The sequence below is a fragment of the Nycticebus coucang genome, chromosome 1 (genome assembly GCF_027406575.1).
Source record: "Nycticebus coucang isolate mNycCou1 chromosome 1, mNycCou1.pri, whole genome shotgun sequence".
Classification (NCBI taxonomy): Eukaryota; Metazoa; Chordata; class Mammalia; order Primates; family Lorisidae; genus Nycticebus; species Nycticebus coucang.
In genome coordinates, this window is record NC_069780.1 from 88830817 (window position 1) to 88845311 (window position 14495).

The 14495-nt window shown below is 35.2% G+C and overlaps 1 protein-coding gene across 4 annotated transcripts in view; it reads right to left on the reverse strand.

Moving 5' to 3' along the window:
- Positions 1-376: 376 nt before the first annotated feature.
- Positions 377-14495, reverse strand: part of FSTL5 (follistatin like 5) — a 778095-nt gene continuing 763976 nt past the window's right edge. For all 4 annotated transcript variants that reach the window (XM_053583841.1, XM_053583826.1, XM_053583835.1 and 1 more), the window contains one exon: positions 377-2957. In XM_053583841.1, coding sequence (XP_053439816.1) covers positions 2255-2957 — 703 coding nt within the window. In that variant the 3' untranslated portion in view covers positions 377-2254. The remainder of the gene's footprint in view (positions 2958-14495) is intronic.

Sequence of the window (14495 nt, forward strand, 5' to 3'; positions counted from 1 at the left end):
GTTTTTTCTTTTTATTTATGTAGCCTAACATTTGAGTGGTTAATAGTATAAGGATGTGAGAAGAAAAGTGTATTCTTTTGAGTATATTCTTGATATTCCATTCTGATATTCTTTCCTTTAATTTACGGTAATGGATTCTAAAGAAATAGATGTCATGGAAAGGGTATATGCTTTGCTGGCAATAATGAAGGGATATGGAAATTTAGATGTGGTACAAAGGAAAATACATTTCTTTGATTGATCTCACTTTACCTCCCCTCTACCTCCACTCATCCAATGACTTACAACATAATGTGGGCACCAAACTAAGTTTGAACCATTGGGAGAAAGAGAAAGAAGGACGTGCACATAAAATCATGGACTGAAGTCTCAAGGGTTAAAATGTAAGCGGTTTATTCTCCTTTTATCAAGCAGTGTCTACAGACAGAGCATCCACATGGTGAAAACTACCAAAGTAGGAGGTATGCAACAGACTTACAGGAAATCATAGACTCACAGACTTTCTATGTGGTTCATGTTCACAAGAGAGAAAATTGCCAAAAAGTAAAGCTGATTGAGTAAGTAGAAACATAAGCTGATTTTTTGCTGTTTATTAAATCTCACATAATGTTTCCTTAAGCAAAGTAGGAAGAAATCTACTGTATCACACAGCTCAGGATGCTATATACACATAAGATATTACACACTATAAAATTTCAGGTTTCTAAGCAGTTTTACACAATTTAAACTTGAGTAAAATTTGTATTTAAAAAAGACCTTATTGGAGTCCCTTCAGTAAATGGAGGTCATTTCAACAGCATTGCTAGTAACGATAAAATCAAAAATAAGGAAAAAAGATTCTCAGAACATGTAAGCCATTACTTTAAGCCTGGATAATTATCTGCTTATTTCAATAAACCAACTCTCTAGTTTTAATCTATTTCTACTGGCCTTCTCTGTTTCCCTTAAAAAAAAAAAAAAAAAAAAGAAGCAATCATTTTTATTTCTCTGCAGTGTCTCAAATAAGAGGATTACTTAGGTTTCAAACTATAGCACACAGTGAGTGCGAAGGTGATTTTAGTATTATGTAGGAGTTGAATAAAAGAGGTCATTTAGAAAAATTCTTAGGAATGAAGTTTTTCGATGGGTTATATTTAAATACTAAAACCAATGGAGAAGTACTTCTATACTCACCACTATGGGGCTTTCCCTTTTCTCAACTTCTATTACTAATTTTTCTAAGCCATTCCTATTTCATCAGTTGTCTTGCCAACTTTTTGTTTTTCCTGGGTGTTCATTTCCCTATGTGTATTTTACCTTAAGCAGACATCGTAATGCTTTTTCCCCCTTTTCTTTCTTTTAAGAAATGAAAGTTCCTGATGATGAAACAACCAGCTATTCAAAAAGAAACAATCTATTCTGCTAATAATAAAGTAAACATTTGCAGGCGGTGAACATCCCAGAAATCTTGCATTAAAAATATAATGCACTCATGTGATTGAAAACAGTATGAATAGACAGTGCATTGCAAACATTTTTACTATACTTATTTTTCCTGCCTTCCTCTACATTTTTCTACAGCATGCTGTGGGTAATGCAGAATATGTCAAATAGAGCTTGTCACCAGGGTACAACCTAAGGCCAACTTAGGCTTTCAAATGATATTTCATTGAAGGTTAAATAAATGACTGAGGGCAGGATTTGGTGCAAGAGATGTTAAACTTTTTTTTAATGACAAGAGATTTATAGTTATGAGGGTGTTCAGCATGCAGCTTTTAGCTCTCCTTTTCCTCCTGTGACATTCCCTTCAAGGCACAAAAGATTACAAACAGTGGACAGGACAGAATATTTTGAATTAAGAATATTAAGGTTCCATGACACCTTTTATTTCCAGTTTAAGCACAGAAAAAGGACAAAGGCAGGGGAAGAAGATTATCCTTCAAATGAAAAAATGCTTGAGTCATCTGAAATTCCCTGGATTTAGTTGTTTGTTAAGAATTTAAAATCCAATTGTATTGGTTTCAACACATAGATTTGATTCTTGTGATTGACACAACTGATCATTAAATATTGTGTTAAATGTTTCTAATCACCCATTATTATTAATTGTGTATGTGTTTGTCAAAAATAATCTATTTTATTTGGGCCATCAAGAAAATGACGTGTGACTAGGATATAGCAATATAAACTTTGAAAGTTAAGCTGTAAATTTAAACAATGGATCAAGTGCAATGTACTGTAAAACTCTGCATTCAGTGATTACGTAACAGGGTTCCTAGGCATCTCCAACCCAAACGACTGTATTTCCTTTCTCCACTTCAGTGATCTCACAGTTTAACTTATTGAGCCGTCCATCCAGGATAAAGAGAGAGTCCTTGGAAGGCGTCATCAGGTATTGACCAAATAAGCCACTGTCCTGGATGTGCCTGTTCTTCTGGCTCCAAGGCCATTCTTCTGCTTTGAGTGGCTCCTTGAGGCTCTTTATCATCTTGACCTTCCCAGAGGAGAGCTCAGCAAAGAGCACGTCAGTCTGGGTGCTGGAGCTGCCGTAGATGTTGTATTGGTGCGCTTCGGTAAAGGACGGCTGAAATGCCAGGTCCGACAGGTGCAGGTTTGTGTGAATGTCAAAAGTGTCCTGTATCTCTCCTCTGACGGTGATGTACTGAACCCTCAGGAGGCCTTTCACGTCGTTGATGCTGACGAGATAGTGGCCGTCTGGAGAGACGTATGGAGTGCCGGTCACATCGCTGTTGAACCCAATGACTGAGTCTGTCACACTGTCCACCACGAGCTGTGGTGGGATGGCTCCAGTGCTGTCAGGCTGGCAGCCGAGGAAGTAGTAGCCGCCCAGGTGTGTGTAGGCCAGCGAGCGAGGCACGCACTTATAGTCCATCAGGTTGATTGTCTTGATGTACGACATGGTTTCAAGATCGATTTTGTGCAGTGCAGCTTCATCTTTGTGAAGAATAAATCCAAACCTAAAAAGATGAAAACCAAAGTTAGAGAAGAAACTGTAGAGGTTTTACTACAAAAAAATGCGTTATAGCTCACAGGTCCATTACAAGGCCAGGCGGGAGCTGTCTAGGCTTCGCAGCAACTGACAGTATGTGGGATTCAGTCGGGGGTCCTCAAACTGCAGCCCGCGGGCCACATGAGGCGCTGTGATTGTATTTGTTCCCATTTTGTTTTTTTACTTCAAAATAAGATATGTGCAGTGTGCATTGGAATTTGTTCAAAGTTTTTTTTTTACACTACAGTCTGACCCTCCAACGGTGAGGGACAGTGAACTGGCCCCCTGTATAAAAAGTTTGAGGACCCCTGAATGCGCCACTCTCCTCCTTTCTCTAGGTCACTCTTTCCTTGCATCTAAGTAATTATAACTCATGCCGAGGAAAGAAAAATAATTAAAATCCAGATGTAGATAACTGGAGCAACACATTTTTCTTTCCACGGAGAGGGAAAAAAGTAAACATTATTTTGCCTGTCTCTAAATCTCTGATATGAAATAAGCTTGGTTAACTGTTATTAATTCCATTAAGAATAAAAAGCTTGAATATATCTATCCATTTCATGCACTTTTATTTCTTATATCATTTCTTATCTTATATTAAACCTGACACTTAATGCTATTTAGATAATCATTAACATCTTCCTCATTTTAATTTACATCAATGGACCACCTTAATAGTTATATAAAACATATAAAACAATAGTTATATAAAACATAAATATTTTATGCTTTAGTATAGAACTATTAGCCTTCCATTTCTTACACTTTAGGATAACCTTGATTACCTTTATGATTTTAATATAATACATTTTAAATAGTTTACACTTGTTAATCTTGCTGTGTTTATGTTATTATTGTTTTTAATGAAGTATATACATCACAATGTCATGTATTGAACAATGATGAACTTTTGATTTTATTGTACTTTTCCATTAAAATTAATTTAAAAAATTTTGTTTTGTTTTATTGGTCTCCATGATTAGTTCAGAGTTTTTCAAAGCATTTGATCTGAATATTAGTTGAAATTCATCAGAAATATCTGTATAAATATAAATATACCTTGAAACTTTGATATATAACACAAGCAGCTTCCCAGAAAAAATAAATTAGAGATAATGAAATAGGAGCCTTTAAACAAAATTATATCCAAAGTGGATATTGCCTAACAGAATTGTTTAAGATTTTTCTATTTTGATTACATTGATAATATTGATTAAATCACTCCTAATATTTCTAAAAGCTCATAAACAAAGGATCAGAGAAATATTGGTCCATTTACTATGCTCCTAAATGAAAAAAAAATATGACGACATTATTGTATTAAGATAAAGTAAAAGAAAACAAAAAGCCACCTATGTTATTATTACCTGTGTAATGAACATTCTATATACTAATTATCACACATAGTTTTGTTTGTATAGAAAAATGATCACTTCCTCATGTACTATTTACATAAAATATGCTTTCAAGGTAATATTGCCATAAATTTCAAATACAGGGTGTCCATAAAGTTTGTGTGCAAATTAAAAATAAATTCCGTATGTCATATCATTGAATAACTAAGGTACACATTCCCCCAAAATCAGTCTTATGTTGTAATTGTGAAATGCAAGAAATGCTTAAGAACAGATATTTACCAAAATACACACAAAATTGTAACTGCTTTCATTTGTATAACATTACTTACAGTTGGAAAACCATACCATTTTAATTATAATTGAGCAATTGATATATGATTATTTATTATCCTTGAAGACAGTACAAATTCTTCTATCAGAAAGAAAAACCTCAATGCATAGCTTCTCCTTTAAAAAACTTTCTTACATATCTGTTAAACAAGTACTAAATTCTGTGAGAATATTTTGGAGATCAACACAGCTATCTGCCTTCAACGAGTCTAGAAAGTTTGAATGATAAAAGAGCTGAAAAATTGTTAGTAGTTAATGCTTAACTATAGCATTTTGCTGTACCATTACCTAATTCAGTAATGTTTCTGGTGTTACTTGTTCAACATGTTTGAAAGGGCAGGAAGTAATATATTTGGAAATAGTCTATCTAGTGCATCTCTGAATGATGTCCACTGTTTCTGGCTTATTTTCCTGGCTCTTCATCTTTTCTGGGTCCTTAAAACACGCATTTGTGTCCTTGTAATAAGCACAGCTCATGCCACGTCTATACAGGATAAAATCTGAGGCCTAATATTGATGGTGTTAGAAAACATTCATATTGTTAACAATTACTTCTAAATATTTTTGTTAAAATATTCACAATGTGGTAAATATAGTATACACAATGTAATATTATTCAGCCATAAAAATAATGGAATCCTGTCATCTTCACCAACATGGGTGGAACTGGAGAATATTATGCTAAGTGAAATAAGACAATCAGAGAAAGTCAAAGCTCTCATGTTCTCACTCATATGTCAAAGCCAAATATTAAAAGAATTGCTTTCATGGAGATAGTAGAATGATGTTAACCACAGGCTATAAAAGATAGCAGGGAGAAGGGCATAGAGTGAGGATGGTTAACAGTGTAAAAGAATAGTTCCATCAGGGCGGTGCCTGTGGCTCAGTCGGTAAGGCGCCAGCCCCATATACTGAGGGTGGCGGGTTCAAACCCGGCCCCGGCCAAACTGCAACCAAAAAATAGCCGGGCGTTGTGGCGGGCGCCTGTAGTCCCAGCTACTTGGGAGGCTGAGGCAAGAGAATCGCTTAAGCCCAGGAGTTGGAGGTTGCTGTGAGCTGTGTGAGGCCATGGCACTCTACCAAGGGCCATAAAGTGAAACTCTGTCTCTACAAAAAAAAAAAAAAATATATATATATATAAAAAGAATAGTTCCATCAAATGAACAATATGATAGCACAACGACGTGACTGTAGTCAGCAGTAAGTTATGTTAGACTTTAAAATAACTAAAAAGGTGGAGTCAGAATGTTCTTAACACAAAGAAATAATAAATGCTTGAGGTATTGTATACCCCAATTACCCTGATTTATTACACTTTGTGCACCTGTATGAAAATAACACATGTACGGTATAAATATCTGCAACTACTATTTACCCATAATAATTTATAATTAAAAAAATTAATGCCCGATACAAAAACATAGTGTAAACTTGAAATCTTACCCGAATACTAAAAAATAATATTTTAAAAACTCTCTAACAAATTCCATATTTTTGTGTCTCAGCATCAAAAATATCACAAAATCATAAATGTCATTATCCACTCACAGATTTGTCTTTAATTATCATTAAGTCCAGCTACTATAAACACAAAAAAAGTTTTTCTTTCATTAGCAGACAACCATTAAGCATATGGAATTATGTAGAAGAATTTGTATTATTATCAAATTTTGTTAGAAGATTTTTTTTTCCTGTTCTAAACTGTACATGAGTTTAGGGAAAAAACAGTAACAAGCTCACTGAGTAAAAGCAATATGCCAATCAGGTTTTAGCATTCAGCTCTCCTTTTAACTTTGAATTCTCTAGTCCCTTTGGGCTCTGTTTCTGAAGGCTAATGAGGAAGAATGAAACAAGCTCTCTTTACTCATGGACTAATCTAACTTTGATAAGATGTCATGTACTCACGTTTTCTGTGATACAATCTAGCCTCTTTTTAAAATAATTAAAATTTTTTTAGAAAATGGTCCAGTTAAAAATGCAGAAGGTCCGCGTGGAGTGATAAAATCACATCTATTTGGCATCTGCACTCTCTACTCCTTTAGGACTAAAGATTGAGCTACATAAGCAGATGCATGAGAATGCCTTCAATTTTTCACTGCTGCTTTATTGGTTAGGCAGTGGTGTCTCTAATTCAAAATTTCCCCTAGTACAGATTGATATTCAGAAGTCTCCCACTGTTCATTAGTCTTGATTAATATTTATGAGGCTCTCAACTTTCATGCCTGCTTAACAGAATAAAATCCCGCACAGTTCTGGGCCTAACACAGTTTGTCTAATATTTGTCAGAGTGTGTATAGAAAGTTGCAGACTGAGAGCTGAGAGCATTGAAACTTACTCTCAAAATCACTTCTTATTCTAGGAAATCAGTATCAGTAGAATAGCGTGGGCTCTCAGCATGTTACCATGTGGATTTCTCAAATTTAGTGAGAGTTACAATTTTTTCTCCATAATTATTTTCTTTTTCTGAATGTCTAATCCATGTAATTCATTGTAAAGTGTGTAAAAAGGTTCAAGCTTAATGACAGCTTTTATTTATAAAACAGTTCATATGCTTAGAGTTGTCACTTTGATTGGGAAAGGCTTTCATTACGGGCTGACTTACTTTCATAATTCAGTTTTCAAAATAATAAGCCTTATGTGTGTATGACTTCATGCAAAGCCCTCGATTCCCACAAGTTTCAATTCCTTCACCAGCAGGTAGAGAAGTCCTTCCTCCTTTTGAGGAGAGTAAATGCATGTCTCTTACCAGGCAAGCAATAGATCCTCAATAAATAGAAACTTTCAGTCCTTAACACTTTGGAAAGCATTATTTTCCTATTGTGAATGATGTAAAGTATTTCTTCTGGGACGACAAATTATTATAACCATGTGTGGCAAAAACAAAGTTATTATTACATTTTTCTTTATAGCCAGTATTCCCACAGTGTTAAAAATAAATATAGACAGGTATCCAAGCATGGTTATATTTTTCTAAGTATCCTAGAGGTATCACCTTGACAATAAAAAACATTTTTCTCTTGTCTTCATTTGCACCGATGGAATCTATGTCTCATCCGCAATTTAGCTTGCTCTACCTTGCTGAGAACTCAGAGCAGCAGACCTGTGGTGTACTGGGTCAATGGGACGCCTGCAAAGATGTTGGAATTTGAAATAGCTTACTAAATAGTTTACTTACTTACTTCAGCTTACTAAAGAATTTTTGACAAAAGACACAGAAAATTTTGTTCCTGACGTTAAGTCATAGATATATAAGGACCTGGTGGTTTTTAGTCAGTGTTTATGGTATGACAATACAGGAGCCTTGCAAAGGAGCTTGTTTGTTAGAAAAAAGAATAGATATTTAGAGAGAGGCAAGGTTAAAACACCATGAAGCGTGATAAAGAGTAAATGCTTGAAGATCATCACATCCCACAATGCCAGGCTGTCTTTCTTGCAAAGGATTAATGAATGCTTTCCCATGTCCATCACCCAGACAGTCCCTGAAGGAGTCTGGTCATATAAAGTCTCACAAAGTAGGTTCTGCTTTCAAATTCATCACCTAAGATGTTATCAAAGGAATCTCAAGATTTCAGTAACTCCTCATATACATTTTCCATGGTAAGTGTCAAGAGCAATGTCCTCATATGGCACCAGATATCCTAAAGCTTGAAGTGAATTTATTCCATAAGATGTAGAAAATAAAAATTATTTTATTCCATAGGTCTTGACATAGCACTGCCCGTCTCCAGAGTCCTCACAGCTTCTCCACTAAACAGTTCTCCTTACTGCTGATTTTTAATGTCAAACCACCAAGGTTCAATTTCCATAGGGGAAGCTGGGAAGAGACCATACACTTCTTCAGCATTCCTACACGATCTTTTTCTTCAAAGCCCTTCATGTACACCTCCCCAGATTTGAAAACAAGTCTCTGCATGCATATCAATGGAAGCAGATGAAAAGTGGTGAGGTGTGCCACAAACATGAACATTGCTGCAATTCGCATCGAAAACAAAAGCATTTGAAAGCCGATGTCCCAATTATTGAAACCAGAATCTTTGAAAAAAATTCCAGAATTTAAAATTTGAATTAAAAATTTGAACATCCTTACAAATTAGTCACACAATAACTTGTGAAACCGATACCCAAAACACATGATCATAAATAAGAGTGGGTAGGATTAACATTATCTTGTTTTTCTAACTGGAATATAAATATCATGTTTTTCCAATTGGAAGAGAAAAAATGCTAAGCTCATAAGATACTAAAACCATAATCCTCCCCCCACATACACACGTAATACTGTGAACCAATGTACACAATACGCTGTTACAGTGACATTTTCCATTGTGCTACAGCTGACACAGGACTTTTATGAACACAAACCATAAATCTTACATGAGCCATTATTCACTAGTTATGAATTCTTTTATATTTGGTTGTTTTCTATTATCCCACACTGACCCTTGTAAGAAAAGATTGAAAACTGTTCCTACTCAAGTACCAGAGGATTTAGTTTTTATCTGAACATCACATAAATAGCTTAGTAAAACATACCTGTTCACAAAGAATGGTCACATTCGTATTTGGGAAAGAGGAAGCAGAGAGAATTGGAATTGCTACATTTAGTAAAGATTTATAACTAGAGCAAGGACAATTTCTGAATAGTACTAATGCTGAGAAGCCAGGGACAAATGAATGTACTTGGAAGTTTCCTGTTTGCAAAACATAGGCTGAAATAGCTAAAATAAACCACAAGATGCCCTCCTACCTGACTTTCATAAGTAGATTATAGATAGATTATGATAAATACTGTGGCTGCATTACTTCTTACCCAACTTTTATTTAAACTTTTTTTTTTTTGAGACAGAGCCTCAAGCTGTTGCCCTGGGTAGAGCTCTGTGGCATCACAGCTCACAGCAACCTCGAACTCCTGGGCTCAAGCGATTCTCCTGCCTCTGCCTCCCAAGTAGCTGGGACTACAGGTGCCCACCACAACGCCTGGCTATTTTTTGGTTGCAGACGTCATTGTTGTTTGGCTGGCCCGGGCTGGATTCCAACACGCCAGCTCAGGTGTATGTGGCTGGCGCTTGAGCCATAGGCACCGAGCCTTATTTTAAATTCTTTTCTTAAAAAAGGAAAATGCATCTCTGAATACTAAAATTCTTATTTTATTTCTTCTCTGGTACCTAATTTCCTCTGATATGTAAAGACTCTGTTTGCTCTAAAAAATCAAAAAGTAAATGCATAATTTACTCATGAGATAGAGTGTGTAATTGCTTGACAGAGTTAATACTGTAGCCTACTGTCTCTCATTTCCAGTGAGTAACTAGGTCATATGGCAAAATCAGATTTTTAAAACAATTATGTATATACCATATATATAGACTATAATTATAGACTATAATTCTAATGCTAAAGAGTTTAAGGGTTTTTTGAAGAGTTTAAGGGATTAGGACACAAAACTAATGACATTAAGATGGCATTTAAAAAAATTAGTTGGTCTTCCTAACTTGGGACTGAAAAAAATGACATGAAAATCTGAAAAGAGCCCAGCCTCCATAATTGTACCCATTTTTCTGATTAGGGTGTGTTTTACCCAGGAGCTGATAAGCAGCTCAGAGTTAACATGACAGGAATAGAATAAGTGATTAAAAGAAAAAAGAAATTATTGGTGAGGACAGAGATGGAAATAGAAAAGGAAGGCAAATCAAAGGCCAGAGCAAATTAAAATATACACATTAATTGAACAAAAAGTACTAACAAAGTGTTCGTTTTATACTCGTAAGACAGAAATAACAGATGGGAAAAAAGTGTTGTGAGGAGCCAGGATTGGCATGAGTTGGGTTGTGGATACGTGTACCGTGTGACCAAATTCAATAAGAATTCAGTCTACTACGTGATTGTCCACTGTGTAAAACCTTAGGAAGGAAACAGAAAATAAAGGGTGTCTGTTCTTAAGGTAAGTTACAGGCGAGCAGCAGGGTGCTTGTCATTGCATGCCTGGATTGCCACAGTTTCAGGAACTTCTTCAAAAATGGGAGAAGTGATGGATACTAAATTACATTTCTGTTACACTAGGCTTTCATTTAAAGAGAGAGTTCATATTAGTAGTCTAGATCCCAGAAGCAAAGAGACATACTCTACAATATGTACAATACAATATGTATTGTTTTATTACAATAAATCAAGGCGGGCACAGGAAAAAGACTGTTTTCCTAGAAGGGTAAATTGACCACAAGGGACAGTGCAGTATTACAGAGCCAGGAACAACAAAGCTTTTAGCCTGGCTGGCCTGGGAAGAGAGGAGCTATGTGGAGACAGGTGTTCCGTGAGGGAGGAATGCCTGTCTGTGTCTCTGGAAGCAGCTGGCCTTCTGCAAGTCAGCAGGCGGGGAGCAGGTGGAGGGAGCTAGTCCTCCTGGCCATCTCAGGTCAGGATTCTCATTCTCCAAACCATTCCCAATGGGGGGCAAGATGGGGCGGGCAAAGACTGCACACCAGGGAGTGGAAATGCAAAAAAGCAGGAACACACTTCCCTGGCAGAGAGTCTGGAAACCTCGTTTTGTGAGCGTATAGAACTATAGAACTAAGTGAGATGAGGACTGTTGCATATATATTTAGTTTCTAACTGGGATCACTTGACAACTGATTAAAAAATAGTATTAACTTTGTAAGTAGGGAAATGGAAAAATACTTGATTTTTTTTTAACCGGGAATGAATATTAATGTAAATAGCATTTTCCTATTTCTGCTAAAGTTTCATAAAAGGCCTCCTAACTTTGAAGTCCTAGTAAAATACACATTTTTCAATAACTATGTAACCTACGTTACATGTACGATTAACTCGAGTTATTGTTTTGCTATTTTCTCCTTACCTTCTACATTTTCTTCACATACTACAGTTGCCTAAGTAATTACTACTTAATAGACTGAAACACATAATAGGCTTATAATACATGTTTAGAAATTATCTAGATTTATTATTTTTTGATATTTTTTCTTTTGTGTTTGTGTGTTTAGGAATGTAAAAATGGTGGGAAAGGAAGTCAAAGTGATGTTTTGCTTTAGCATTTTCTAAAATTATCTCTAATCATTCAGAAGTATTTTAGCCTTTGCCTCCCACGCTTTACTTGGGCTATTCAATTATGGTTAGATTTATTTTTATTACTGACTTAGAAAGAAACACCCTGTTGATAGGTATTAAGTTTTAAGGCAGAGACAAGAAGTGGACACTGAGGGGATTTAAATAGGTAACAGCACGATTGTAAAAGCAGGTATTTTGAAAACTTCAAAGTGAACAAATTATTTGGGTCAAGGCCCATTATCAAAATTATATTTCAAAACTAAAGTACTAGCCAGTATAATAATACAAGATGAAGATTTTAGCACATTGGAAGTTATAAAGAAAAGGTAACAATGATATAATAGAATATTTGTAACAGAAGACAAATCATCTGTAAACATATTAAAATACATTCAAAATGGGGCAGCACCGGTGGCTATGTGGGTAGGGCGCCAGCCCCCTATACTGAGGGTGGTGGGTTCGAACCCAGCTCCAGCCGAACTGCAACAAAAAAATAGCTGGGTGTTCTGGCAGGTGCCTCTATTCCCAGCTACTCGGGAGGCTGAGGCAAGAGAATCACCTAAGCCCAGGAGTTGGAGGTTGCTGTGAGTTGTGATGCCATGGCACTCTACCGAGGGCAATAAAGTGAGACTCTGTCTCTAAAAAAATAGAAAAATAAAAATAAAAATAAATAAACAAATGAATTCAAAATGTTAAAGGATGCATAAATAATATTGAAAAATTAATATATTTTAAATATACTAATAAAAACTAATAAGGAGATAAAGTGGAGAAAAAGACTGAACAATATTAGCAACAAAAAGACAAAATATCTATTAATAAACCTAAAATATAAAATAAATTTTTATATAAGAACTAAAAGTGACTCATACAAATAGAAATTTGTTGGTCACATACCTTTTTAAAATGTTAAAAGTCAGTTAATCTATAAATTTAATATATCCCTTAAAATATCATAATCTTATTATTAGATAGGCCGATTCTAAAATCTGAGATAAAAGTATTAATAGTGTTTTAACTTGATAAACTGATTGTAAAGTTTATGAAAAGACCATGAAAAAAGGAGAGCAAATAAATTTTGAGAAAAATGATTGTGGTAAATTGATTCTCCTAGATATTTATACATAGTTTGCAGGTGCAGTAAAGAAAACAGTGAAGAACTTCTATGTGAAGAAGAAAAAGACTAACCACATAAGTGCAGCATTCATGCACGGATAATACATATGCACTACAAATGGGATTCCAAATGAATGGAAAGCAATGGTCTAGTCAATAAAATGTGGGCTCAGACATGACTGTCTCAGGACACAAGCAGTACAATTAAGATTTTATAAGGTAGATTATTGTAATAATGTTCTTCAATGAATCCTGTCTTCCTGTAACAATGCCTTTGGGTAGTCCTCTTGCACACTGATGTAGGCTTGACCTTGTGATTTGGTTAGGACAGTGGAACATAAGCTAACAGGATGCTAGCAGAGGCTTGATCAGGTAGGGTTTTCTCTCTTAGGATACTGCAGTCACTATTTTAAAAAGTCTTGTACAGCATCCTTGAGGATAAAGACACACTTTGAGAAAGAGCATGGCCACCAATGAATCCACAAATGAGTAAGTCACATGAATGAAGCTAAATGAATCCAACATTATCAAGTCAGTGGTTAAGTAAAATACAATGGGTGCACAGTATAGATTTGGAAGGATAGTTTTAAAGCACTAGACTAAATCTACACACACACACACACACACACACACACACACACACACACACACACACACACATATATATATATTTTTTTTTTTTGCAGTTTTTGCAGTTTTTGGCCAGGGTCGGGTTTGAACTCACCACCCAGTATAAGGGGCCGACACCCTACTCCTTTGAGCCACAGGCACTGCCCTCAACACAAGTATTTTTTAACATGCACTGGCTAAAATTAATCAGTAAAGCACAGTATGAGGTCTATTGTCATGTATATGAATGAAGATGCAAACAAATAGACTAAAAAGCAATATCCATTTTATAAGATCAATACAAAGCCAAAGATTCATTAAACACATAAGAAGTGTTGACTCTAGGGTTGAAAGGGAAGTACAGTGGAGAACAGGGATAAAGGCAATTATTAAATTAATGAAAGAAAAGAAGGACTTTGTACATAGTTGTAATTACGATATTCTGTGAACTAGGGAGTATGACCAATTAACTCAACCCCATTATGTTCTTCCACTCAAAATCAAAAGAGCAGTAATTACCCCAAGGACGTGCACAGCACTCTAAGAGCAAAGGAACTGTGCAGATAGAAAAAAGATGGGACAGGCTTTTTTTTCAAAATACATACGTTTTGTTATGAATGCTTTTAACCCCATTAACAATATTCAACAAATGTTTTAGAGAATGAGATGATATTTTCCCTAATGTAAGGTAAATTTTATAATTTTATGCAATAATTATATATGTACGTGTATACATATATACACACATATAAAGCAATCTATACACATATTTATATTATACTCCACTGGTATAAATTTAAACAAGGAAAGGTATTTTAACAAAACAGAGAAGTGTTCATCATATAGAATAAAGATTCCAAAAGCAGACTTACATCATATGTGAAAAATGAACAATATACTACCGGTAGTATTTTGTATCATGAGAGAAGATACAGATTGTATTATATAATGTGCTGAGGTAATCAGTTATCTAGTATAAAAGTATGTATATCTCATTTTCACATAAAATATCTCAATAAATGAAATAACTG